This window comes from Cyanistes caeruleus, chromosome 10 (genome assembly GCF_971803275.1).
Source record: "Cyanistes caeruleus chromosome 10, bCyaCae1.hap1.1, whole genome shotgun sequence".
Lineage (NCBI taxonomy): Eukaryota > Metazoa > Chordata > Aves > Passeriformes > Paridae > Cyanistes > Cyanistes caeruleus.
The window spans coordinates 4,472,198-4,499,954 of NC_141710.1; the positions used below are offsets into that span (position 1 = coordinate 4,472,198).

At 44.9% G+C, this 27,757-nt stretch overlaps 1 protein-coding gene across 1 annotated transcript in view; it reads right to left on the reverse strand.

Moving 5' to 3' along the window:
• RYK (receptor like tyrosine kinase) overlaps positions 1–27,067 on the reverse strand; it is a 46,261-nt gene extending 19,194 nt beyond the window's left edge. The window contains exons 1-9 of the mRNA XM_086843233.1: positions 26,764–27,067; positions 13,888–14,009; positions 12,082–12,181; positions 11,614–11,748; positions 10,981–11,037; positions 10,181–10,325; positions 6,287–6,387; positions 5,017–5,142; positions 2,451–2,537 (exon numbers count right to left, since the gene is read on the reverse strand). Of these exons, the coding sequence (XP_086699359.1) occupies positions 2,451–2,537; positions 5,017–5,142; positions 6,287–6,387; positions 10,181–10,325; positions 10,981–11,037; positions 11,614–11,748; positions 12,082–12,181; positions 13,888–14,009; positions 26,764–27,052 (1,162 nt within the window). The 5' untranslated portion in view covers positions 27,053–27,067. The remainder of the gene's footprint in view (positions 1–2,450; positions 2,538–5,016; positions 5,143–6,286; positions 6,388–10,180; positions 10,326–10,980; positions 11,038–11,613; positions 11,749–12,081; positions 12,182–13,887; positions 14,010–26,763) is intronic.
• Between the last annotated feature and the right edge of the window lie 690 nt (positions 27,068–27,757).

A 27,757-nucleotide genomic window follows, 5' to 3' on the forward strand; every position in this document is an offset into this window, starting at 1 on the left:
ATCTGGAACACTCTACCCTCCCTCCTCATTGTTTCCTGACATTTCGGGTAACACTGGACTTCATTTTATCACTTTCAGAGTGCACCTCTGGGTAAAACAAGACAGTTCTGGAGCAGCTCGTACTTGGAAGGGATAATTTAACTCCACAGACAAAGCCTTTATTTTTATTCCTCGTCTATTTTCCATGACCCTCAGGCTTTACTGCCTTCGGCAAAGAGATACTTAAGTCAGTTTAATGGTTCTTATACCCATCAAGCTTTTATGGTCCTGCCCTGCTCCTGCTCGTGCCAGAACAGCAGTGTGTGTGTGGCCACACTGAGTGAGATCAAGGAAAAACTGTGATTACATGAGAATTTTTGCAGGTTTTTTCTTCCAACCAGATCAAATTCCCAACTCATTACATGTCCCAGCTGCACATACAGCAATCACAGCCAGGGTGTGAAAATGAAGCTGCTGTGAGGAGAGGGGATGTTACATGTTTGCAAACTTCTGCTGCCTAAGCCCAAGTATCAGCAAAACCTATTCTACACTTTTTACATACAGATCCTTTTTAATGCTGGGAAATTCTCTACAGTGATCCTATGAATGCCATCACTCCCTGAAGACCATGCTCCAGTTCACTGCTGAACTGTGAATCCTTCCCTGCAAAGGGAAGAGCTTTATTTTCCCTGTAGGACACTGCTGTGTTACAGGCACGAAGCACTGTAAGGGAGAATTAGGAATTTGGGAGTGCTCTGAAGTCCCATTTTGGGAAAGCAATTTAGTAAGAGGTCATGGGAGGCAGCTAAATTAAGATCACTTTTGACAAATGTTGTTATGTTGTTTAATCCAATGCTATAAAAAGTAGCTCATGTGCCAAGGGCTAAGTTTTTGAGAACTATATTAAATAACAGCCAAGAAAAAAAAAAGAGACAGAACTGTTTGGCAGGGAAAGCGAACAGAAGAAGCCAGAATTCAGAAAATGTTCCCAAAATACTGGAAAGAAGCATATTTTTTTTGGTTTTTAAATAAGAGAAACCATGCTGGGAGTGCTGGGGCTGTTCACCTGCAGAAGAGAAGGCTCCAGGGAGAACTTAGATCCCCTTCCAGTGCCTACAGGGGCTCCAGAAGATCTGGAGAGGGACTTGGGATAAGGGATGGAGGGACAGGATAAGTTTTAAGCTGCTGGAGAGCAGGATTAGATGGGATATTGGGGAGAAATTCTTCCCTGTGAGGGTGGTGGAGCTCTGGCTCAGGTTGCCCAGAGAAGCTGTGGCTGTCCCATCCCTGGAAGTGTTCCAGGCCAGGCTGGACAGAGCTTGGAGCAATCTGGGCTAGTGGAAGTGTCCCTGCTCATGGCAGGGGTGGAGCTTTAAGCTCCCCCCCACCCCAAACTATTCCATGATTTGTTCCATGAATTCTCTGTCATGTGAGAGAAAAGAGCACCACAAGCATCTGATTGTGTCAGAAACAGACCCAAGGTTGCTGCTTTCTTTAAGTAAGGTATTTTTCTTAAAGGTAGCAGAGAATAAATAGGTAGCAGAAAGATTCAACAACAAAATTCAGCAGCTTCATCATTTCCCAATCAGTACCTTCAAAAATCAATTGCCAGGCAAAAAAAAAAAAAAAAAAAAAAAAAAAAGTAGAATGAGTTGAAATTCTTACAGATGCTTTTTTTTTTTTTTTGCAAGAAAGAATTAAAGAAGTTGTGAAATGGAAAACCAAAGGCAACAAGACTGAAATGACAAAAATAAGAGGTGAGACAACCACTGCACTGGGAATTGGCAAAATCTTGTGTGCTACCAGCGAACTAGTGATGATTGCAGAGGAAGGGATAGATGTAGGATACATGTAACATAGGGATACACTTAGGAAAATGTAATATACACATAGGATACATGTGACAGACATGTAGGACATTTTCCAGTATTTTCATCTACACCTACCTTGTTCCTTTAGTCTACCTATCCCCATCTGAATCACTCCAACAAGATGTCTCCTGAACACAGGTGCTGTATTTGGATAAATTCAGTTCTAAATGCCAATTCTCACGCTTCAGTTGCAAAGCTTAAGGAGGGCAGAAACTATGCCCTGTCTTTTGTACAGTCATGCATTTTAAAAAGATCTTTAAGATGCATTTCAGGTGTTTTTCAGCAAGTTTCAAGGGACAAGGCTGTGACTGGGAAGACAATGACATGCTGGGGAAAAAAAAAAAATTTTTATTTCGAAGAATAATAAACAAAAGTATTCAAGGGCAGTGACTGAAGGCACTGGTGAAGAACACATGCATTTTTCTTCCATATAAGATTGCTGTTCTCTGTGGCTGAAGGAAGCATCCAAATTGCTTTTGCTTTTCATCATATGTGTATTTTGGAGAGAAGGGGGCTTGTTGTAAAGCCAGGTTTGGCACCCTCAGCCTGCAGCACAATTCAAATATCTGCATACAAACTTGCTCCTTTATACCAACATACCTTTAACAGTTTTGACAAAAACTTGTTTCTCTTTACTGGGGTCTTTTTCTTCTATTAGAATTCCATGGAAAATGCGCCCAAAGGTGCCTAGGAACAGAACATCCAGTTAGTAATGTATGGTTAAGAAACACTGATAACATTAGGAGTATCTTAAGCAAACAGTACCTTTCACAGCAGAAAGCGAGGAACACCTGCAGTTAAAGTGTCTCTAAACCCTATAAAGGCACCAAGAGAAAAGCAAACCTCTCTCTAGCATGAGGGGGATTCATAACTACAGGCAGTAAATGCTGAAGTTTTACATAAATAAAAATTAAGGGCACAAGCCTGAGAGTGAACTAGTGATAGCAGCAGAGCCCAGTGAAATTAAATATCAATATGATGATGGTTTATTTGTGGCACTGCAGTCAACTCCCTGCACTAAGAACTCCAGGCTCCCTTTTCTCACCCACCCAGTCTGTAATTCTAAGCCAAGGCACCTCTCACAAGGACCAAGTTTTTTTGGAAACCTTCACAAGGAAACAGCAATTCTGACCAGCCAGCACACAGAACACTTTGAAATAGCCAATGTCACATTATTCACAAGTTTCACCTCAAGTGGAAAATGCTGGGTTTGTTTGGGGGGGGTCTTTCAGACTCTCCAGCATGTTTCCACTCACAGGATGTTACTGATGCTACTGCAGGAAGAGGAGCAACTCTGAGGAGCTGGGCTGAGAACAACTGGTAACACACAGAGAATTAATTGATTTTTACTGCTCAGCTTGGCAACACTTTTCTGCACCAAGGTGTGCATCGTCTCCACACAGTCTACTCCAGACTACAGCCCCTTCCCAGGGATTCCTCCTGCCTGACTAGGTTGAAAGACCTTTTATAGTACGAAATACAGGTCTTTATTTGTTTCTAAATACCTTAAACAGGGGCAGTGCAACACTTCTGTCACCTGGGGCTGCAAGGGAACCCTGCATGACAAAGTCTTCAGTCTCACTAAGCAGCAGCTGAACTCGGTAGACTCTCAGGCAATCACACCACCATGAATTACTTAACAGCAAGTAAAATCCTCCTGTCTTGGTTCTTGAAGACTTTGAGAAAGTGCCCAAATATGTATTTCCAAAATGTTAAAGCAGGTGAAGATGGAAGCGATATGAAGCTATGGAAGTGATGTGAAGTTTATAATGAACCTGTGGCCAAGACCAGTAAAAAAGTTCCACGCATGCATTTACTTTATTCCCTTCTTCCCCTCTGAAGCTCTTTTGCTCTTTAGTGGCAGAGACTCAACACCACTACAATTCTGAACAAAAACTGGTCAGGTCTTCTAAGTCCTCTGATATGTGGATGTGGCACTTGGGAACATGGGTCAAACTGGCAGTGCTGGGGGAGTGTTTGGACTCAATGACCTTAAAGGGCTTTTCTAACCTTAATGACTCTGTGATTAACTTTTGAAGGTTCTGACTCAAATTAACAGCTGGAGGCTAAGAAACGAAATCTCAGGATTAACTGGGTCCAAGCTGCATTCAACAGCTCCTTATGCCTCATCTGGCAGAACAGGGCAGCTCTGCCACCAAACATCTGAAAGCGTTGCTGGGGCACTGAGTCACTTCTAGTCATGGATGACTCCCAACATCCCAGCTCCAGGCAGCCCAGAGGAACATGAAGCACATCCCCCACAAGGAAGGTTTTTGCAGAGCCCACACTTTAAGTGAGCACACAGCTGCCTTCTAAGAGGCTCAGAGCACACACATAATGAGAATGGGAACATCCTCCACTGCTGCTCAGACTAACACAATGCATTCTGCCTCCAAAGGATGATTAGCTCTAATCTCCAGCTTCAGGAAGTTTGATTTCTCAGGGAACAGATTTGAAATTGCAGCAGTAAATCGGTGAACGACAAAGAAAACAAAATATTTAAGCCTATTTTTCAAATTCAGTATCAACAAGAATCAATTCATGTTGTGCATGAACACTTTTAAAGTTCACATTAAACAAAGAGTGAACAATTCAGGAACTAGATGATCCTTGTGGGTCCTTCCAACTCAGGATATTCCATGAAAACAATCAGGTAATCTCTGAATCTTTTATACCAGAGTTGTAAATGTTGCATCTGCTGATTAGATTTCCAAATCAGTTATCAAACTGAGACACCAAATTTGGACAACTGAAGTTTTCCTGGGCATTGGGCTGGTTTTGCTTTGATTTCCATGTTGCTCAGAGCAGCTCTCCTGTAGGAACTCCCAGTAGTGAATTACCTTGGCACTAAGAGCCCTGACTGATTACCTCTCTCCTCAGCCACCCTTCATTTCAGGGAGCAGGTTATTAAGACAGACAAGCTGAATGATTTACTGAGCATGCCTGGTTGCTCCCCCATCCGAATGAATTCTGGAAGTTGCTTTCCCCACCCCCCACACCCCAAATGCAAACATAAGTCATCATTCCTCCCCTCCACCAAAGCTACGAAGATCAGAAACATCACCAGTGAATGATTTCAGAAAAACCTGTAAATAAATATTTATATATTTGTATTTATATATCTACACCATGTTATAGGAATGAAGTGTCTGAGTGCTGTAAATACCTTCCTGGAGCACGTCTTTGAGGGTGATCCTCTCCCTGGAGATGGCTATGTCCTTCACTTTAGCTTTGGCCTCCATGAGAGTGACACTTTTCAGATCATTCTTCTCTATCCGTAATGTGGGATAACCTGAGGAGCCAGCAGAGCCAAACAATCCAACATAAACACCCTTGGAATGAGAACAGGGAAAGAGCTTCACCTCTGACACCTACAGCTCCACACACCATGGAGCAGCACAATCTTAAATATATTACATATTCATTTAAAAAAGATTACAGTATTTAGTGACCAAAACCACAATAATCATCTGTAGGGAAAGAAATCACAAAGGAATTCTCTGTAGTGTCATGCAAACAAGTTTCATTATTAACTCTAGGTAAAGGAAACTCCTGTATTGATGGCAATCAACACTGCACTGCCCTCAGGAGGAGGAAATAGACTGCTGGAAAACTTGGAGCTGGGAAGATGCCTTACCCCAGCAGGACATTAACAAACTACCAGTGCCCTCTTCTGGCTACTCCAAACATCTGGATACACCAGCAGAGACAGAAAGGCCAGAATATTTTTGTACACGTGCATGAATTATAAGAGAAATCTTGAGAATTACTCTGAAAACACTTTCTTCCAAATTTAAATTTTACTGAAAACAAAATTATGCAACTGTGAGATGACCAAGAATGTCAATCCTGCTTTTTTCACACATCCAACCTTTTCTCTTCTTCTCCTAATATTCACCATTTCCATTGCTACTGGGGGTGTCCCAAAGCAGGTAAGAGACACTGCTGCCACCCTTCCTGTCCACTGACTGCTCTCTTCAGCGATTTTATATCATTTCAAGCAAAGCTGTAAGCAACAGGAGATGACAAGAATAAAACAACATCAGGATTCATGTACTCAGCATCACCTGCTTTAGCAACTGATCCCAGGGCTGGGTGGATACATCCTGCTCTCTCTCTCTCCTCTGCTTGGACTGCACGAGGCATGCTCTTCCCAGTGTTAAAACACAGATGCTTCACAGCTACTGGTGAAGTCTGGCTGGCTGACTGCTCTGGGTGCAGGGAGAACAACCCAAGGGACAAACATGCTCATACTCATATGACCACTCACATGCCCCTGAACTCATTCCTGACTATGGTGTGGCTGAATAAAACCCACACACACTGTGTGAATTCAAGAGGCAAAGTGACAGAGCCAGACAATTATTCATGTTCTTCTCTTGCACTTGGCAGCGAAGCAGCGTGGCAGGATTGTCTGTGCTTAGATTAACACTTACTGGTTACTGGTGTGGCATTGTTGGGCGTGTCAGCTCGCAGGTACTGCGTCGTCTGCGTGGAGGGCTGTGACAGCCCCTGTGAGCTGCTGCTGTCACTGATGCTGTGGGGAAACAAAGATGCACATCAACATCACTGCCTGCCACTCCAACACATTCCAAATTAACTTGTTGAGGTCAAAACCAGGAAATTTTCCAGGCAAGACTTTGAAAGAGCAGAGGTTTTGAAGTCTCTCACACATGAAAATGTATTTCACGTAACTCAAAAATCTTGGCACTAAGCATGAACAGCTTCCTTCTATTTGCTACCCAGAATTTTCTCTATCTGCTAGTACTTCTCCCCACTTTTGAATAAACAAAGGGACAAAACATTCCTTGCCAGAACCATCCTGTCATACCAAGAACAACTATTATACTCCAGGGAGGATTTGCACACATTTCTCTCATGGCACTGATGTCAGACAAGGGCTCTATTTTACAGCCCAAACTGCTCTACCCTACTTTGTCACTCCCCTCCCTAAGAGTACCTGTTGCCCCTTCCAGCATCACCTAAAATGTGCTTTTTGAGATGCTTTCCTTGGGCAGAAGGACAGGGGGTCCACAGAGTATCCATGAAACAGGTAAACCACAGCCTAAACCACAGCAGGCTGACTTCTGACTTACTTTCACAGTCAAAACCCTACAAAAAGGGCTGTTGCAGCTGTAATGGACCAAAACCTTGTTAGCAGGTCAGATGGCAGGTCTGGAAGCTTTTTTGATATTATCCCCCTCCCAAAACACACAAATGTCCCTCCCTTTAAACCAACCTCAAAGCTTCTCCACTACTGACTGTATTGGGAGGACAAAGAGCAAAGTGGTTTGCCTGCCCCTGCTTTGCCAAATAATCAGCGTTTAAGGTTTCTTGGGCTGCTGCTGAACACTGACCAAGCAGTGCCAGCCACCTCTGTAGGATTGTCAGACACTGCTGGTGATGCCCTCTAGGCCCACTGCTACCTTTATAGCCAGGCTTCCTTTATAAACCAGAAATCCAAGTCCACTCTTCCCCATTATACCACTACCATAGGTACAACACACTAAATTTTTTCTTTGGAACAGAATCTACTGAATCTCACAATACAAACTTACTCATTTATAGCTGGACTCAATCTCTCCCTGGAACCCTTTTTTTTACAGTTATTCCCACATTCCCTGTCTTGCAGGGTTCCAGCACAGCATTTAGCACGAGTCTAAAAGCCACAGACACTGGTCTAACTCCTCCCCTTTAACTTCCTTCAGAGTTTTTGAATGAATATTCTTTGGTGCTGGCAACTTATCACAGCTTATTTAAACTGTTTCCACTATTGCATCCACAAACTATTTCAGTGTGATCCACTCTGCAGCGAGCTGCCCAGGAAGGAGAGTCTTGGCATGGTCACAACATCAAACACCAAGGCCCAACTTGCATTTCCTTTTCTTCTTGTAACCTGATCACCCACTAGCCCTGTGGATTCCTTTGGCTGGAGGCAAGTGTGAGGAAGGAATTATTCTTTTAATGCCTGTTGTAAGACTGAAAAAATCCCTTTTGGGTTGGCTTCATTCTGGTTTTTAGGTTTAACTCGCTTCCTGAGCTTCCTTGCTTGCATATTCTGTCAGCTATTTGAATGATGCCTTCGTGCTTTAATGGCTCCCATTATCCTGCTGTTAAGCCATGCCAGCTTTCCTTGGCACTTTTCCAGTGCCTTTGCTCCGAGGTCTGCAGCATTTCTGTGGACTTCCAATACAATATTTCTAAATAATCCATGTACAGCCTGTAAACTTGGCTGCCTGGCTTAAGCTCCCAGTTAACAACCCTCCTCAATTTTATTTAGTTCTGGGGGTTGAAATTAAGAGCACCAGTGGATTTTCCAGGCTCTGTTGCTCCTGGGAGGTCGTTAACCCTAATGACATTGTCATATTCCATTCAGGAACCTTTTACAGAAACAGTTTGAGATTATCATTCACAACCCAATCAGAAGTTCTTGCTTCCCTCAGTGAGTTTGTTCAAAACACACCCCACATCTCCTGATTTTGAGGCACATTTTGCTTCTGTTACAGCTTTGCTCTGGCACTGCCTAAGGAACAGCTTTTACACAGCAGCTCATCCACAGCTCTGCCAGGCCAGGCACCTTCAGGCTCAAAAAACAAGTCATCACATGACGTTTGAAAAGCTAAACCCCAGGAGCTGCACAAACTTCATAAAATTACACAATGGTCTGGGTTGGAAGGGACCTTGAAGATTATCTCGTTCCAATCCTCTTCCATGGACAGGGAAAGCCCCCTGAATTTATCAGTAGCATATATAGTGATTCAGAGCAAATTATTAACACTTGCAAAACACAAAGGACTTGGATTTTTAGCTTTATCTCCACAGAAATCCAGTGCAATGGAGTAGATGGAAGGTTATCTGATCACTCTGCTGGGCTAGACACCTCAATACCTCATGGATGACACTATCCCACACTATACATGTAATTATTTTCCCTTCTGAATTAATGCAAACTGCGCATCCTTTAACATCTTCAGCTGATTAAGACCCCTCAATCAGACAATCAGGCACAAAAAAATTGAGAGAGGCTGACAAGTTCCTTTAGTTACAATCAGCTGAGAAACCACAACTCAACGCAGTGGCACCATGGAAGCCACATGGGCTTGGGACACCAGGGGAGGGATGGCAGGGAGAAAACTGAAAAGAACAGATGAATGGATAAAGAGGAGGATGAAAAGATAAAGCTACTCCATGAAGCCACAGGCAGCACAGCAGCAGTTCAAGACATCCTTTAGTTCAAGCTATCCTTTCACAGGGGTGACCACCCACAGGCTGACTTTCCAAAGGATCCAGTTTCACACTGCCTGCTCCTGAACAGTTGTATCTGATGCAGGCTTTTCACACAGCCTCAGTCCACCTGCTTTTCCAGCCTTCCTTCTCCTCGGTGTTTAATCCCCACTCCAATGCCCTTGGACTCGTGTTACAAGTCCCTTTTCCATGCATGTGCTACGGTTTTTCCGGATTGGAAATATACTTGGGAGAGGCCAACATTGCCAGTTTTATAACCAAGCAGTTGGAATGCTCAGACTGTACCCTAAGGCCAAAGCGAATACTGGAAAATCTATCAAAGTAGGGAAAACTGAAATCCAGTCTCCTGCAGATGTCAGTAAAAACCAAATGTTTTCATTCAATCACATATCATGGAATGGGCTGGGTGGGAAGGGACCTTAAAGCCCATCCTGTTCCACCGCCCTGCTATGGGCAGGGACCTTCCACTAGCCCAAGTTGCTCCAAGCTCTGTCCAACCTGGCCTGGAACACTTTCAGGAATGGGACAGCCACAGCTTCTCTGGGCACCCTGTGCCAGGGCCTCACCTCCCTCACAGGGAAGAATTTCTTACCAACATCCCATCTAAGGTAAAATAAAGGTATAAACTCTCTGGCAGTGATAAGCCATTCCCCCTTGTCTTGGCATTCCAGGCTCTTGTCCAGGAGCCCCCTTAGGCACTGAAAGGGGCTCTAAGGTCTCCCTGAAGCCTTCTCCAGTATGAACATCTCCAGCTCTCTCACCCTGCCTTTCCAGTGCACCCACGTCAATTTTTCTTCAATCCTGACAATCCCTGCAGATCTGATTCTGTCTGAATCTTCCCACTCCATAGAAATATTCTGGCAAAACCTGAACAACCCTTCCACCTCATAAACAGCAGAGCACCTGCAACTGCTGCCTTTCTGCAGCACAGCTCTCACCACAACCCCACACAGGCAGTATCTGCTACAGCTTGCCATCAAGAGCAGGAATTGCAAACTAACACAGAGTGCTCATTTTGAGACCAAACTCCCACAAATCTGAGTAAATATGTCCCAAAGCCACAGTGGGAAAGCTTGAACACATACCTGTCATCCAACTCTATCCTTTTCATGCTGTGGAGGTGCAAGACAGCCAGGATTATTGCCACCAGGAATATTACAGCACAGCACACGCCCACACTGATATAGAACACCCGGGTCGAAGTGGTGGGAGCTGCGTTTACAGGATCGACTGCAAAGATGTGGAAAGTTACTGAACCCTTCTCAAAAAGGAGAAAAACCAACAAAAAAACCCAAACAAAACCCCCATGAAATGACATTTTGTTAGTTTGCTAATGGCAACACAAGCAGAGGGGCTGGAGGCAGGGAGAGGTAACAGCCTCAGCCATCCCAAATGTTCAATAAAGCATCGTGGAGAACAACTACCCTGGAAGAGACAGTGGGAGGCAAAGAGAGAACTGAGCACTCTTTCCCACTCCTTTCCAACAGCATTCTGGCAAAAACGCTCACATTTTGGGTATTGTGGAGCCACAGTCAGCCAATGACACTTCCAGCTAGAAGGGGAGGGAAGGAAACTACCTCATTCTATTCCTTCAATAGTGATAAATTAAAACAGCAAGCCAGAGAGGCCCTAAGGTCAGGAAAATAGATTGGAGTCATGTATGGAAACCAGAGTCCCTAAGATGTGATACAAAAGTTGTTACAAGATTTGGAATAAGGTTTTTTCCTCCTCACCACGTAAAACAAATCATGACCAAAAATTACTGCAATACTGGGTGTAGTACAGACTACCTGGGGACTGTTTTCAGAGGGAAAGCTGTGGAATCAAAGCACATATAAAGTTTTTCAGTTTTTACACCCCGAGTTGTACATTCAGGATTACTTACAGATAGCCTTGCTGCTGTTTTTATCAGCTGTTGGAGATTTGACTTCTGGTTCGAGCTCTAAAGAGATGAGGGAAAGCCATTAAGTTCTAGGGAGCAGCAACAGTGAGCAGGAACAATTCAAGAACAAATTATGCTTGCAGATTCCCAAGTGGTAACACAGAAGAGTCAATGTAGGATTTTGAAAGTCTGGATTATCTCCCAAGATCATTTTGTATTTCACATCTAACAACAGACTAACACCTCCTACACTCACTAAATGGCCAATTTTACCACAATTTATCAAGTGAGTGGATTTTCTTGGTAATTCTTAGAAAAAAATTGAATTCTCATAATGTTTCAGTTTTGAGGGAACTGGTTTTTTCTTTCCAACCAGAGAGAAAATGCTTTTTGTTATCTATCTATAAAAGTCAGTCAGTGCAGCAGAACTCTTGGGAAAAGTTGTACATTCATCAGCTTCTGCTTTAACCAAAAGTCCCCATTCCTCTCTGAAAAGCAGAATTTTACCTGGTTCCTTCTGATTCTCCCCAAAATTCACTCTGTTACTCTTGTCCTGGATCATACACCATCCCACTCCCTTTTCCTATCGTACTTAAACAGTAAAAACTTTTAAATATCTGAAACCTAATCTCTTACTTTTGTAGCACATTTTCCTTCGTTTGAAATTTAAAACTGTGATGTTTTTTGATGAATTTATTGTTAAGTTGAGCTGCATCAGTATTGTGACATCGGAGTCGAGTCTGCCGGTGCAGGAGAGTTCAACACGGAACACTGTGAACACAACACAGGGGTTACAGCGCAGTGGGACATTTCTCAGACACTGGGATGAGAGAATATTTAAATAAGGTCCTTCTGAGATTCTGATTATGAAGTACATCATAAACATCATAAATTATCACATTATAAAGAACTTGATACTAAGAAATGCTATTTTAGTCTTCATGCCTCATCACTTCAGCTATTAGAGCATTAAAGGACACAGAGTTTAAATTAATTTTTGTCAATTTTGTTAAGCATTCACAGATGACTAAAGATTACTAAAACTGCATTTGTGGCTAAATGACCATTATTCATCCATGAGCTGGATGGGGGTGGGGAGTTTACCTGAGAGGGTGCGAGGAACTTCTCCTTGCAGAGAAATGTTGGCCTGGGGCAGCGCCATAGCCATGGGATCATGGACCTGAAATCCCAGTTTATACTCAACCTGCAACAAGTTGGGAGAAAGAAAACACATCTGCAACCTGTCTAGGAGTATAAAGAAATGCAACATCATTTTTCATAATTCTTCTTGAAAATAAAAAAAACATACATTATTTTCAAGGAGTGCTGGTAATTTTAAGTGTCCATATACCAAGTCTTTTATGTGACATTTTAGTATCAAGACTCTTGTGGCAATTCAAATTAAGAAAGCCAAAACAGAAGTTACTCTTGAAATCATGCCTTAAAATCCAGGGCAGAATTCAGAGTGCTTGTATTAAAAAAAAAATCCTCCACAAACCTCACTTGATGACACTTTTAAACTTACTTGTTCAAAAGCCAGTTTGTTAAAGCTGCTAGAATTTTAAAATTCCCCCTCTCATAGTCAGTTCTACAAACAAGATTGCTTAGAAATAGTTTATTCAACTATATTCAAGATTTTCATTCTACTTATGAAGCTGACTCTGCAAACATTCATTCAAAAAAAAAGCACAGGACCTAATCTAAGTCACAAGCTCCTCTTGGAAATTCATCCTACATCCCCCCTCTCAGCTGAATCAATTTTACTTTCTCCCAGTAGTTAGTCCTGCCCCGCCTCTAAAATATAATATGGTTCATTTCTGTTATCAATTTATTTTCCAGTCAAGATGCCAAGGGAAGAGGAATAACCCATTTTCTGAGCTCCTTCAAGTCACACTACACCAAGTTAGAATGAAAGATGCCAAGGGGTGGAATCACAGCAATGGGAAGCAAGGCTACACAAGCTCCAAAATTCCTCCTCAGAATTCACAGCCAGGCCCAAGGAAACATGAGGCAGGGCCAGCAATGCAGGGAGCCTCAGCTGAAGCTGTGATAATGGAACTCCTACTCAAATGACAAGTGACTGAACTGTCACTGTGCATGTGGAGTTTGGGATCAGGGCTGCCTGGCACTCAACACAACTCCACTGCAGGCCAAAATTCATTCCTCTTAACAAGTTACACCTCAAAGGGAAGAACAAGGGCAGGAGGAATCTTCAGGACCTGCACTAGTGGAGTTGCTTAATGCTACTGCTCCTACTGCAGCCTTTCCTACTTAAGGGCAGAAGAACAACCATCACTCAAGTTTTAAAAAAAAACAGAATGAACATCTGGCAGAGACTAAACAGATCATTTCATATATGAAAATAAATTGTTAACTGGAAATGCTTCAGAATGTAAGAGCATACGCAATCTCTCTGACAGCTGCTGCTACATGCTCCAGGCACGGAGATTAAGTGACATAAAGACCCTTTCCATTTAATCAGGGTTCAGTAATAACATACTGGATGCTGCTTTTATAGACTCTCCTTGTCTCCAGGCATATGTTTCTAGAAATCTCTACAACAATTGCTCTACATATGATTTCCAGAGGCTTCAGTTCATGGATGGACTTCTGTGTGTCCAATGCACCAAAGGAAGAGATTCCACAGCCAGTGGCTTGTATGCATACACAGACCTTGCCAGGAGCAAGAAGTATGAGATACTTTGAAATAAGTGATTCAACTTTCTAAAATAAGGAACGGCTTGGACATATGCCATCTTAACTTACTGCCTGTAGTCATATAAATATATATTTTGCACCTTGCGTATGCTAATTTTGCAAAGAAAAAAGACATTAAATGATAGCAGTGGGTATTACCGAGCAGAACAGCTCGTGTCTCAAGTACCCAGAGCAAAAGTCATGCCTGCTCACCTTGGATTTGGCATGCCAGGTGAAGTGGAGATTGTTGGTCTCGCTGGGTATTAGGAGATTGAAGGACAAGGCATAGTGATTAACCACATCATTCCTCACATAAGACAGCTCTGCATCCAGACCTGTAAGAAAGAGAAAAGTAAAACAGAGAACAGGACCAAACACGTTGGAACCGGCAACTTTCAGGACCACCAGCTCCACTGATATCTGCATGTTTAAGCAAACACTTCCCCCAGTCCATAAATTCTGAGGCAGGTGGCTGCCCCATCGCTGAAAGTGTCCCAAGGCCAGGCTGGATAAGGCTTGGAGCAGCCTGGGCTAGTGGAAGGTGTCCCTGCCCCTGGCAGGGGGTGGGACTGGATGGGCTTTAAGGTCTCTTCTAACCTAAACCTTTCCATGATTCTGTGATTAAATCCACAGGCAGTATCTCCCAATTGCTTCACACTAGATATTTTTTCTTCTAGGAATCTGAGTCAATGTTTTCTCCAAGCCGGGAAACCAACGGATACACTCTTGGGGAAATGTCAGTGTTCCAATACTGTAGAGTAATTTCCCCTTTTAAGCTTATCAACAATTAAAACTTATCCTCTCTAGCACATCCTTTCCCATCAGCAAACTACTGACAAAATTCCATTTCCCATACACAGCTAAGAACCAGGGTCCTCCTCAGGCAAGCAAGCTCCAATCTCCCCACCTCTAATCCACCACAGGGCATATCTGCTTCCAGACCATCCTTCCATTCCTAATTGTTCATCCCCTCACTACCTCCCCAACTCAATCCTAAACTTGCCAGTGTGAGAAAAAGCCCCAGCCTGTGCAGGCAAGCAGCCAGGCATGCAAGTGTGTTCTGCAGCCACAGGGGAGCTCAGTGCTGACACCAGGAGCTGCACCACATTCCAGCCATAAGGGAAGGCATGGCCAGGTACAAACAGCAATAGGAAATGGGCAGGTTCTCAATAATTTTCTAAGCAAAGTGGCAAAACATAAAGAAAGGGTTGGAGAGCCTTACAAAGAAATATCACAAAATGCAGAGGAGGAAAAGCAGCTCCTGTTGGTTTAAGCAGAATATTGGTGATCGATGCTGGCCAGTTGGAAAAGCTGGGCTGCAGCTTTGCTTTGGCAAAGCTCCCTAAACAAGCCCGTATGCAGACAAGGCACAGCAAGGGAGGATCTGGTTTCTCCTTACTTGGACTTGACTAACCTACACCAACACACATAAAATCAGTTCAGAAATCTACTGGATTTCTACTGGATTACCAACCTTTTACCCAGGCAACCTCTAAATCTCATTATTAACTTCCCCATCTTTGTACCTTGGGCACAGACTCGAAAGAATGAATTAAAGTTGAAGGCAAACAAAAAGGTAAATCTAAGCAGCAGCACAGAGAAAGTCTGTCATTCTTTGCACTGTTTAACATAACAAAGCATCTGAAGAAGCTCACAAAGGAAGGGGAGAGGCCAACTTTCATTCCCAGATGTCAAGGATGCTGGGTAGCCCTTGTGTTCATGACAACATTGAATCATGTCAGTCTAGCAGCCTAACAAAACACTTATTTTCAAATATCCATGTGCAAATGCAGTCTAGCTTCACTAGCTTCAACTCTTTTTTTCTTTAAATTTTAAGCACAATATACAGAAGAAACTTGCCTCTGTCACCATGGGAAAATTGGATTTTACTTTCATCAAGCAAATCTATCCTGCAGCATGCACCAGTACTAACACGTTCTTCTCAAAGATGACAGCAGTGTTTAGAAGTCTCTTACCTGGCGTTTAATTTCACTACTAAGTCACTTCAAATCTCCATAACATAATTCTGGCAGATTTTGTCTTAAATGGGAGATCCAAAATGTGTAGTACAAGAGCTTCCTATTAGATTAGGGCTAGAATATTGCAAAAAAGCAGCATTTCATTAAAAGCAGTCTGGTAACGATAACTGACAATTATTGGTCCAGTGTCTCCCCAGCAGAGAAATTACTGAAATTGGAGGTTGTTTTCTCAATGCTCTAGTCTGTAATTTAAGAGTTTCTTCATCAGCAGCTGAGAAATCTCTGCAGTGACATCAAATCACCACTGCCCATGCAGAGCAGAGCCACTCCTGATCCTGACTCACAGCCACTGAAACCAATAGGGAAGATTTACCCAGTTCAGTGAGTTACAATCTGTATATAAATATTTTATTTGTTCTATTATGTACTCCAGAGAATGAGGCCTCTGCCCCTGAGCAGCTCATCTGGATTAGTCCTGTGGCCAGACCACAAGTCTCTGCACCAGGATGAACATTCATGTGAGAGTACAAACCACAAGGTTTAACACCCCTCCAACATCACCCCCCCTCCCAAGCCTGCTCATTCCACTCCATAAACACACCGGATTCTCCCACCGCTTGACAACTGATCTTGCTGAAGAAAGATAGCTTCTTCTTAATTCCATTTTTTCTTTCACTTAAAGTGCACCCTAAGTCTGAAACACTGACTTTAAATGCTAAACTTTGGTATTTTTGCAACAGGTTCTGCAAATGTCCACTCGAAAATACAAGCCAAACCCAAGGAATGTGACTGCAGAATTAAAAATCAGCTCTTGACTACTGAAACTTCCTTTTTTTTTGCAGGGTAGAAAGAACACATTTCCCAGAGCAAGCCTTATTAGTTTGAATGTACTTAATTAATTCAACAAGCAGCTTGCCCAGGGCTGAAACTACAGCTGGGAGTTCAAAGATACAAGGAAATAAATGCAAACTGATCCACATGGATCAATTTAGTTTAGAAAATAGCAAGCTATTGGGAATGCAATACTAAGCCTCTGAAAATACAGAGGCAGAAAAAGCTACTTACATCATATTTGTGCATATCCAGCATATACAACAACAAAGTGAACTTTGCTTTAATAAAACAGGTAACTGACCACAGCCGTCCACCTGCATTTTTACTTAAGTTTTCCACAAAGCTACAGTCTGCCAGTTAGAGTTGCTGGTCAGGATTTTGGGCTGAAATACTTGTTTTTAAACACCTTACACGCTGGGAGTCTCTGGAAAAGATGAGTGATGAAAAATAAAACAGGCCAAAACGGAGTTAAACCTTCAGAAACATGGAGATGATGAAGCAGCATAAACCCAGGAACAGGAATACTCACAGCTCTGTGAGCTCACCCATCTCCCAGGAGCAGCAGCAAAGGGAACATGGGCTGTGGTTATTTGTTATCTGTGCAGAGTTAACTTCTCATGAGCTGGAGTGGGGAATGTAATGTGCAAGGCATTCAGTTTGAGGAAATATCCAACATAACTTCAAGGCAATTAATGCACTGTTGAAAACCAACCGAGACTTCCCGGCAGGAAATCTTGGCAGGAAGCTTCCCAACATCCAGCAAAGGGGAGAAAAACTCTTAGCTGAGAGCTCTCCTTAAGTCCTTGTGAATCTTCACAGGCAGTTCACCCCAATTCACCTCCTTGATACTGTTAAATACAATTTGCAAATTCAACACAGCAAGCAAATGGGATTTTTTTCCACTGAAAGGCTTTTTGGAAAGTCAGAGGGAGGACTTCTTCACTTCCACAGGAAGAAGCTCCCCTAGGAGATGCCACCTGCTGAAGTACAATCAATATTTAACTCAATCCATACTAAACAGAAGATATTTATTGTTTCTACAACCCACCTGCATACCCTTTGTCTCTGAACAACAATAGTTACATTTCAGCCACCTGCTTGTTTTTCTGTCCTACACCTACAGAAAAAAAACCCTCCACTTTTCTGTTGGGTAGGATATAAAGATCCCTTCATAATGGGATGACACTTGGGGGGGTGGGGGCAAGAAACCCAAACCAAAACTGTACATCTCACCTCAGAGCAAAATGCAACTGAACTCTGCTCCTGAGAACATATTTCTAAATGAAATTCAGCCATTTCAAGAAAAAAGAGAAAACCTAGAAACTCACCAAAACCAGCAGCCATGTTGCTATTAATAGGCAGGATGGTGCACATGAATTACCTGAAGTATCGATTCCAAAGGAAAAATGCAGTAGAGATGCATAAAATGGATACTTGAAGGCAGAGGAAAATCAGTGGTAAGGACCTACACACAGGACAAGGGGAAATGGGACAAGTGGGAATAGGAATGGCACAGATACAGGGTTGGAACCAACTGAAAAGAAACACTATAATATAAAAAAATAAATCTAACTTTAGGGAAAAATATAAAATAACTTTATTCTTAAGTGTACTTATGAAATATAAATTTAACTCAGCAACTATGGCAAATCTCATTGTTACTGTAATATGAAGTTTGAAGCTCCTTTTAAATTAGAATGAAAGCAAACACTGAGAATAAAAAACCAAAAGATTTCCTCCTCATGAACTGCAATTGCTGAGAACATAGCTCTCAAAATAAAACAACCTCTAATGAAATGCTCAGTAGTGCCCCAAAGCTTTGGAAGGGAGCTGCTGTCATCTTCCCAGCTAAAACCACCACCTCACCCAGATGCTAGGTGTCATCTGGGCTTGTGAATAACGTGTGTTTGTGATGTTTCAGTGTCACCTAGCCAGAGAAGTTGTCACATTTTATTTTTATTTCACTTATAGCAATGCACCCACATGTTGATTTAGTTATCTCTGCAGACAAGACCCTAAGTCACCTCCAGAACAGTGTCCTGGCCAGTGCCATGGCTATTCCAGTAATGAGCACAAGCCTGACAGAGTACAAATAAATTTAATATTAATTAGGAAGAACAAACACACACCCTCCCTGAGTGCTTCAGATCTCTCAGCCTTGAAGCCCATACCAGGTTCTGTGCCTAACAGGATTGCTGAAGGGATAATGGACTGTCCACATCTTTTGAGGTGCTCTGAACACTTTCATCAGAGTGACACAGATTGTTTAATCCAAAACCGAGCTCTAAACAAACTAAGCAAAGTCTGTTCACTCCTGTGGCCATCTCTAAACTCAAAGAACTTAGTGTTTTTTTCCTTTATTAGGAATTACTCTACAAGGCCATCAACTTATTTCAAAAGGTCCAAAAAACTGGAAAGGATAACCATCATTATTTTACCAGCCTGCTCTAGCTTCCAAGCCTCCCAAGCAGCAGCTCCCATGCCTGTGTTCCCACTCTGCTCTTTCCCAAGCAGCGTGCTGAAATCAATATACTGGTTAATTTAATTACAGCTATTCAACACCCAGTAAGTGGCAGGGAAATTCTAAAGCATCACATTAGTTTCATGCTGTTGCTTCTGTTCCCAGCTCTCCGGAGCAGTCAGTGCAAATATGTGAGTTATCCGCTTGAAAGAAGGACAAAGGCGGCGATGGAAGAGAATAATGCGTTTGAAGCCTCTGCCATCGAGCCCTTTGTGCCACCACAAGGCGTTTGCAGAGAGTGTCAGCCACGTTATCCTGACGTGGGAGCTGCTGGTGCTGCTGCCATTCTGGGGGAAAAAGGGAAAAGAACTCAATTCAACAGGCATAACTCATTAAATGCACTTAAGCCTGTACTCCCTGCTCTCATGGCTGAGACCCCGAGTACGATTCAATCCTGCACACTAAAGTACAGAGGAGTAACTCTGACTTAACACCTGTCCACTGCAAGGAAAGCAGGAGCCTCTGTGATATCCCAGTCTGGATAGTTTCAGGTAGGAATTAGTCATCAAGTCATTTCACTAGAGCTCAGCACAACCATGAATCAACACATCTGGAATTTGTCTCATTAATTCAGCTTTTCCAGTATCCAAACACAACTCTGAATAGCAGAAGGGGAGTAGAAAAACAAGGCTCCATCCTTTAAAAACCCAGAGTGTTTTTTAAACACTCAGTACAGTACAGCTGCCTCCACAGCTCCCACTCGGGAAAACACCACCCTGGGATTTTTCATGCCTGTGAACATGACCCCTATCTCCTGTATTTCCCTCTGTGCAGGTGGTGTTTAGGAGCCGTTAAGGTCCTTCCTCCCAGTATCCTGAGCCCTTCTTGCTGGCTTTTCTCATGCATGCAGGGAGCTGTGCCTCCATTTCCTCTCTTTCATTCCCATTCTCTGTGCACTGGAGGGAGAAAGACGCCAATCAATCAGCAGTGATAAATAGGATGCTGTCAAACAGAATGCAGGTGTAAAGTCGAAGGAGTGAGGAATGCAGTTTTGGGAATTTTTCCTCTCACCACCACCAGGACAATTTTCAGCCTCAGAGGTCAGGTTTCTTCCAAGTCCTTGACACACAAATGCTACAAGAGCCACAAACACTTATCACTAGACAGACCTTGGCCTCTGGGAAGCTGAAATGGCTGTTTCCTCCCAGGCCTGAGCACAGACACTGCATGAAGCAGCCCAGCTGCGCTCTGGCTGTGCAGTCGCGCCTGAGCACCGATCTGCAGAAGGGAAGAGCCTTCTCCAGGCAGGATCCAGAGCCTCCTGCAGTGTAAATCCCAACACATCAGCTGATGTGGTAAAGCAGGCTTCAGAAATCAACCACCCACCTCAGCAATGCTGAGCAGATCAACACACTCAAGGAGTAAAGTCTATTTCACAGACTTCCTGCCTTAGTGGCATCACAGAATATGGTTTCAAAGCAATCCTAATCCAGGCCAGAGGCTGCCTCCTCTAGGACGAATGCCTTCCACTGGCTATTTCAAGCTTCTGGAAGCTTCTTCTGCAGGTTTGCAAGCATTACCAATAACACAGTGGATTATACAATTTCGCACCTCTCCAAAGAAATGGTGGTGCACTGTTATTAGAACTGCTCAAGTGGAGGTAACAGAATGGAAAGGGACAGAGGAACCCCAACTGCAACACGGTCTCAGAAGCCTCAATATGGATGTGAACCATGGCACTGGGTCAATCTGATCAACAGACACCCAGGCACAATGGAGGCTCCAGAATGGACATAGGTAAGTCAGACAGACAGACATCCAGGCACAATGGGAGGCTCCAGAAGGAACACAGGCTGCTGCAGGAAACTTGTCACAACCTGCTGCTGCTGCTGAACAGCCCCAAACATCTGCCTGTCCCCAGCTCCACTGCTCCAGAGCAGGCTGGGTAACATCCATCCCCAATCCCACTGGCACCCATCACAGACTATCAGTGGGTTAAAGAGCTTTACAGAGCCAAATAACAGAATTATTATCCTAAAACCAGCACTTGCACTTCACTGGATATATCAGAATATTTTCAGCAGTTCAGTTTTGTTTCAGTGTGTGGTGTCTTTCAGGATTAGAAGTATGCACATCCAGGTGTGCACCTATGTAAATCTTTCCCTTTCTACTGGTGCCATGAAGTGGGATTTTGTGCTCCTGCAAAGACAGACATGTGGAACACTGCAAAAGTACAGCCTGCAAAAAGCTTCTGTTCTTCAGAGCCCAGCACTTAAAAGCTATGAAATTAAGATTTCAGAACACGTACTCAAGACAACCTGATCTTGAACTGTAAGTTACACACACATCTGCTTCCACATCTTGGGGTACTCAAATGTCTGCTCCTTGGGGACATCTCCTTCATTTTCATGCAACCTTAGGGGCTCTTTGCTGCATTTTTTACAGTGCCTGTGAGTTCCCCAACTCCCACGGAAAATGATCTTGGGTGCTGCTAACAACCCTCACTCAGAGCACACCACACTGGCTGGCTGGTGGTGCTCCAGGCTGTGATGCTATCCAAGACAGGCTGAGTGGGATTTTAACAAGGCCCTCAAGCTTTTCAAGAATCACAAAGAATACACACTTTGAACTCCCTTTCATAACAATCTGGCAACAAAGGAACAAGAGGGTTTCCAGCCACTACAGACACAGTGCAAATACCATAAAGCACTTTTGTTGGGCACTCCTCTGGCCAACACCCCAACACAGCGACATCAACAAAGATATTTCACAGCATAAAATGAAGACAATTAACATCATCTGCTGCAATAAGATGATGTTTAGATTCCATTTCTAACATACAAAATTGCATATGGCCTGTAACTTCCCAGGACTTTGCCCTGCTGCCCTGGTGAAGGCACACCTGGAGCTCCCCGATAGAAGAACCACAGAGCTACAGGAGAGGGTTCAGTGACGTACCATAAAGAGGATTAAAGGAACAGCAACACCTCTACCATGAGAAGACACTGAGAAAGCTGGAACTGTTCAGCCTGGAGAAGAGATGGCTCAGGGGGATCTCATCAATGTATATAAATATTCAAAGGTGTGTGCAGAGAGGATGGAAGCAGGTTCCCACTGGTGCCCAGTGACAAGATCCAAAAAAACAGGCACAAATTGGAACACAGGATGGTCTGCCTGAACAGCAAGAAAAACTCATACAGCAGAGGTGACTGAGCACTGGCACAGGCTGCCCACAGAGGTGGTGAAGTCTCCATCCTCTGAGACGTTCAAAAGCTCCAGGATGTGGTGCCCAACGAGCAGTTCTGGGTGGCCCAGCTTGTGCAGGGGGTGGGACCAGATGACCTTCAAAGATCCTTGCCAACCTCAGTCACCCTGTGAGTCACCACCTCAATTTAAAAACCAAACAAACAACTCTCTACTGTAATAGATTTTGCATCAATGTTGCATCTTAGAGCCAGACAAGTCATTTTACTAAACTGCACAATGGCTTTCAATGAAATTCCAGAACAGGTAAGTACAAGTCACGTAAGTGAAATTAATTTAATTCTGTAACTGAGTGAGTGCAAATATAAAACTAAGAGACAGCATTCAGTGATTGCTCAGAAGAAACTAGGCCACAGAACACTACATTTGGAAACTCAATGAAAACATTGTAGGACTTCTGACTTTAAAATTCCCCTGAAAGACTAATTTAGCCCCATATACATATATATATATGTATATCCATTATGATACCCCTTAGTTACACAATAATGTGGTGGTATTTTCCCCCCATGGGACTAAAGTCTCAGTTAACATCCAGACTAGACTCCTAAAAAGGCCCACAGCCATGTGACAGGAGGACTATCCACAAGACCAATTTCACGGCTGAAAGTCATGTAGTCTCCAAAAAAAAACCCTGCAGGGACAGAAAGGGTTGTCCTCACTGCTTAAGCACCTTATTGCTGTCATATGAATGCTGCAAAAGAGCAGCCTGCAATGCCAGAACTGCTTAAGCTGAGTTTTCACAGGCAGCTATTGATTCTGGTGCTCAGAATCAGGAGGTAGAACCTGTGAGGCTGAGCTCAGAACTGCTGGGAACTCACAATGTCTAAGAGACAGAACAGGAATGTACAAAGTGCCAAATAACACCATATACTGAAACAGAGTAAATCAAATCCTTAATTATTAAAGCAAGCTATCTAATAATAATGAATATTTTCTACCTTATTCTCTAAACCTTAGACTGCTACCTGCAAAACAGGGATATAGCAGCCTTCACATCCCAGGATCCTGTGAAAAGCAGAACAATGGAGCAGTTCAACATGAGGCAAACACCACATTTTGATTTCATGGGAAAACTGGAATGAAAGTCACTAAATCAAGTAGAGACCTCCTACTGAATAACTCATCACTAACTTCACACCACCTGTGTGTTCAGCACCACAAAGTGGTCACTGGAAAAAAGGGATAGGATCAGGTGTTCTCACACCTGTACAGTCACTATATAAGACGTTAGTCACTACGAACAAAACTTCCTTCAGGTCTAAGCACAGGCCCAAAAAAGATTCGCCAGATGAACCAGCTCCAAAAAGCTACAGATGATGGTGCCAAGAGAGTTCACAGACACCCCTAAAATGGTTGTGGTGCTCTGGGTATCTCTCCCCAAAAGCAGCTCCCTCCTCCCCAACTCCCCATCACCCTGTACCTCATCACTGCTCTCTCCTTGACACCTCTGGCTCCTGCTGCCCTCGCCAGAGACACCTCAGCCAAGTCCCCTCCTTCCTACTCCATCCCCTCTGCTGCCGAATCCTGCCTGGTGCAAGCGGAATCTGACACATTCAGCTATGTGAAAACCACAGATTATTTTTCCCAAAGGCTTATAGTCTGGATGGCTGGGAATATTTTCCATGGGAATGGCAAGAGATATTTCTGACAGAGACACCATATGCCTGCCATATAGCAAGTCCTGCTTTCAGACCCTGAGAACTCTGCAGCATTTTGAAACAAAAATCCACCTTGCACAACAAGATGAGCCAGTTTCCTCTAGTTTTATTTTACATAAAGTCCTGAAGACTACAAAACAATTCCTCCTAAGGCAGACACATGGTCAGAATTCCACAGCCTGATGGTGGAAATCTGGCGTGAGCATACAGGAAAGGAGCAGTTTTCACTGTAAATCACCCTATCTGTCCTTCCTCCATGCCACAAAGAACAGCAGCTACAAATAATTTGCAACAAGTTCCTATTTCACTTACAAGAGCCACAACCTGATTAAAACACAACCCATGGTTCTGCAAGACACCAAACCCTGGGTTCAGGGAAAGCAGCAGCACCAGACACTCCACTGAACCATGTCAGTCTGGCTGATGGAGAGACCACGTGGGGATATGGCCTCACAGAGCTTCCACCAGACCCTGGGGATGTTCCAGCTCTGCATCGCTGTCTGCAACTGATTCAGCAGCCACATGTGTGCTTACGCTTATTCCTAATCAAATTTGTCACCTAAAGATGTATAGGGATGATATTTAGAAGCACGAGAACAGCACGGGCTGTAGTAACTCCTGCAACATTTGGGTTTATGAGCACTTCAGAAAGTCAGAGTTTCTGTTCAGCCACAGCAAGACAGTAACAGAGACAAGAGTTTGTTTAGAGACAAAAGGTGAAAGAATCCGGTTTCTATTAGCAGCTTCACTGAACTTCACACTTCACAAGCAACCTCATTTTCCTATCCCCCCGTGGCTGACTATCCCAGCATTTGCTGAACCACGGCTTTTCTCAGGGAAGATCCAGAAGCTGAACCCCCATTGCTGCTCTCTGCAAGTTCACACATCAGTATGAGGCCTTAAACCATGAACCTGACTGTATGTAAACCTCAATCAGATACTGCAAAATGGAACATATGAAAAGCTGGGTTTGTTTTCAGAATCTACACCTCACCTATAGCAGAGAGCACATGTAGAGATACCCCTAAAATTAAATCTGCTTATGCAAACAACAACAATTTAGATCCCAGAAGTTTAGTTTGCAAAAGATTTCCAGTGATCTGAATCCCACTAACTGAAGGGAGTCCCGGTTTACCTCCACATTAGATTCCAATTTATCCAAGTCTCTGGGGTCACAGAGGCAGAACAGATCGTTCATGTCAGATACTTAAAGTGATATAAACCAGCTACAGACAGCTGAGTATTAAGCGCCTTCAGCCATGTAGTAGTAAGGTAGGCTACAGGAAGAAATTAAGCTTAAAAAACAGTAACAGCACATCTTGCCTCCTCAGTTGCTACTTCATGATGAATAATTATGCCAGTGGGCCACAGAAGCCTGAACAAATCCAACTAACAGATTTCAGGCACTAGACAGACAAGAGCTCAAAACTTACCATTCAGTACTCCCAAGATAAACTACTTATTTAGAATCCCTGCTCACCATCAAGGCAGACATTTTCACCCTGTATCTGTACTGGAGCATCTGGCAGCAAGCACGTGCCACACACAAATGACAACAGCAGGACACTGATCACCAGGACAAATCATGAGGGAAAAATGTTTACAGCGCTCTTCAGTCCCCAGATCCCCTAACTTGGGTCAGCTGTGTGCTCAGAGAGTGCCAATTAACTGGAGATCTTTTTATTTTGTCCATTTGACACAAATAAAGTCCTGCACTGACAGTTTTCCAGCTTGCAGAGATACAGGGCACTTGGGAAAAACAAATCACTGGGGTCACCAACAGATTTGTTTTAAGACTACAGCCACCAACTCTAAACAAGAGCCTATGCAAGCCAAAGCCTACAGAAAACAAATCTTTGTTTAAGTCAGACTCTCCAAGCACAGAACTCCTGTGAAAGCCTTCCACAGCAGGCCAGATGGGGGACTTCAGGAACTGCCTCCAAGTCCTTGCGCAGCAATTGTCAGCCTGCCTAGAAATTAAGATTCCTTTCACACACACACCCAATTATTGCCAGGTCTCCGCTCTGCCCTCTCCTTGTCGCTTGCCTGGCTAATTAAATCATGGACCCGAGCTCGCCTCTTCCAGGGCTTACCGTGCTCCCACAGGACACCACCCCGGGTTGCTCCTATCTGGAGAGTCCCTCACCATAAGGGTGAAAGCCCTGTGCTCTTTTCTTCTCCCAAACACATAGACACAAGGCAGCACACAGACCCCTTTGACTCGTCTGCTCTCACCATGACCCCAGTCCTACAAAACCCACAGATCCCTGGGATCACCCATCCCCACCCCAATCCCATAGTCCCCTCCTGAGCTGCAGGTCCTTCATCCCCACTTATGACCCTTTCTATCCTCCCCTGCACCCCCAAATCTGCACCCCTTGCAGGAATCCCACAGACATCCCTAGTCTCCTGGACCGCACAGCAAATCCCTGGTCCTGCTGACACCCCCATCCCCACCCCAGTGCCTCAGCCCCCCACCCTCTCGAGCCCCAGGTCCTTCATGCCCGCTCGCAGCCACTCCCACAGAAGCCACACAAATCTCTGGATTCACCCATTCCCATCCCAGACCCACAGATCCCCATTCTCTCATGAGCTGGAGGTCCTTCATCCCCAGTCACAGCCCTTTCCACCCTCCTCTGCATCCGAGATCTGTTTCCCTCCCAGCATTCCCACGGACACCCCCAATTCCCTGCTGGACCTCACGGCCACCTCCGGTCCTGCTGACGCCCATCATTTCCAGACATGTCCCACAGCGCCCCATCCTTCTCCAGGCCCCCAAACTTCCATCCCGGACCACAGAACTCCCCTAAGTCCCTCCTGAGCGGCCGGACGCCCCCCACCTCAGCCTCGCACGGCCGCCGGGCCCCGTGTCGCCCCCGGGCGCACTCACCGATCAGCTGCCGCACCTCCTCCTCACTCAGGTAGATGCTGAGGCTGGGCCCGGGGCCGCCGGGGGGCCAGTCCGGAGCGTGCGAGCCGGGGCCGAGCTGGCCCTGGACGCCGACGGGCAGCACCAGCAGCAGCAGCAGCAGTGGCGGCGGCGGCGGCAGGAGGCGGAGGAGATGGCGGCGCGGGCCCCGCACCCGGCGGCCCCGCCGCGGCCCCGCGCCCGCCTCCCCCGCCGCCTCCTGGGGCCGGCCCCGCCGCCCCCCGCCGGGCTCCCGGCGCCGCGGCACCATCGCTCCGCGGGGACGGAGGGACGGACGCAGGGCCGGGGGGAAGCGGGCAGAACCCCCCGCCCCGCCGGACCCTCGCACGGCGCGGCCGCCGCCAGGCCCCGCCCCGCGCACGCGCCGCTCCCGCCGCCGCGGGCGCCCCCTCAGCGCGGGCGGGAGGGGCGGGATCCCCCTCACGGCTCTTCCCGCCTCTTCCCGCATCCCGCCCGGCGCCGGGAGGAAGAGGAGGAGGGAGAACATCATCCCCGGTCCCTGCGTAGTGACGGTCACAGCGTAACAAAGTCACTGAAGTCGGAGAAGACTTCGAAGACCATCAGGTCCAACCTGTGCCGCATCTCACCTCGTCACCCAACCCAGAGCGCTGAGTGCCACGTCCGGGCCTTCCTTGATCACCTCCAAGGATTGGGGACTCCAAACCTCCCTGGGCAGCCCATTCTAATGCCTGGCCACCCTTTACATGATATCCAATATGAACTTCCCCTGGAACAACTTGATGCCGTTTCCTCTCCTCCTGTCCCTGTTCCCTGGGAGCAGAGCCTGATCCTCATCAGCTACCCCCTCCTGTCAGGGAGTTGTGCAGAGCCAGAAGGTCCCACCTGAGCCTCCTTTTCTCCAGGCTCAGCTCCCTCAGCCCCTCCTGGTGCTCCAGCCCCTTCCACAGCTTCATTCCCTTCCCTGGACACACTCCAGCTCCTCAATGTCCTTCTT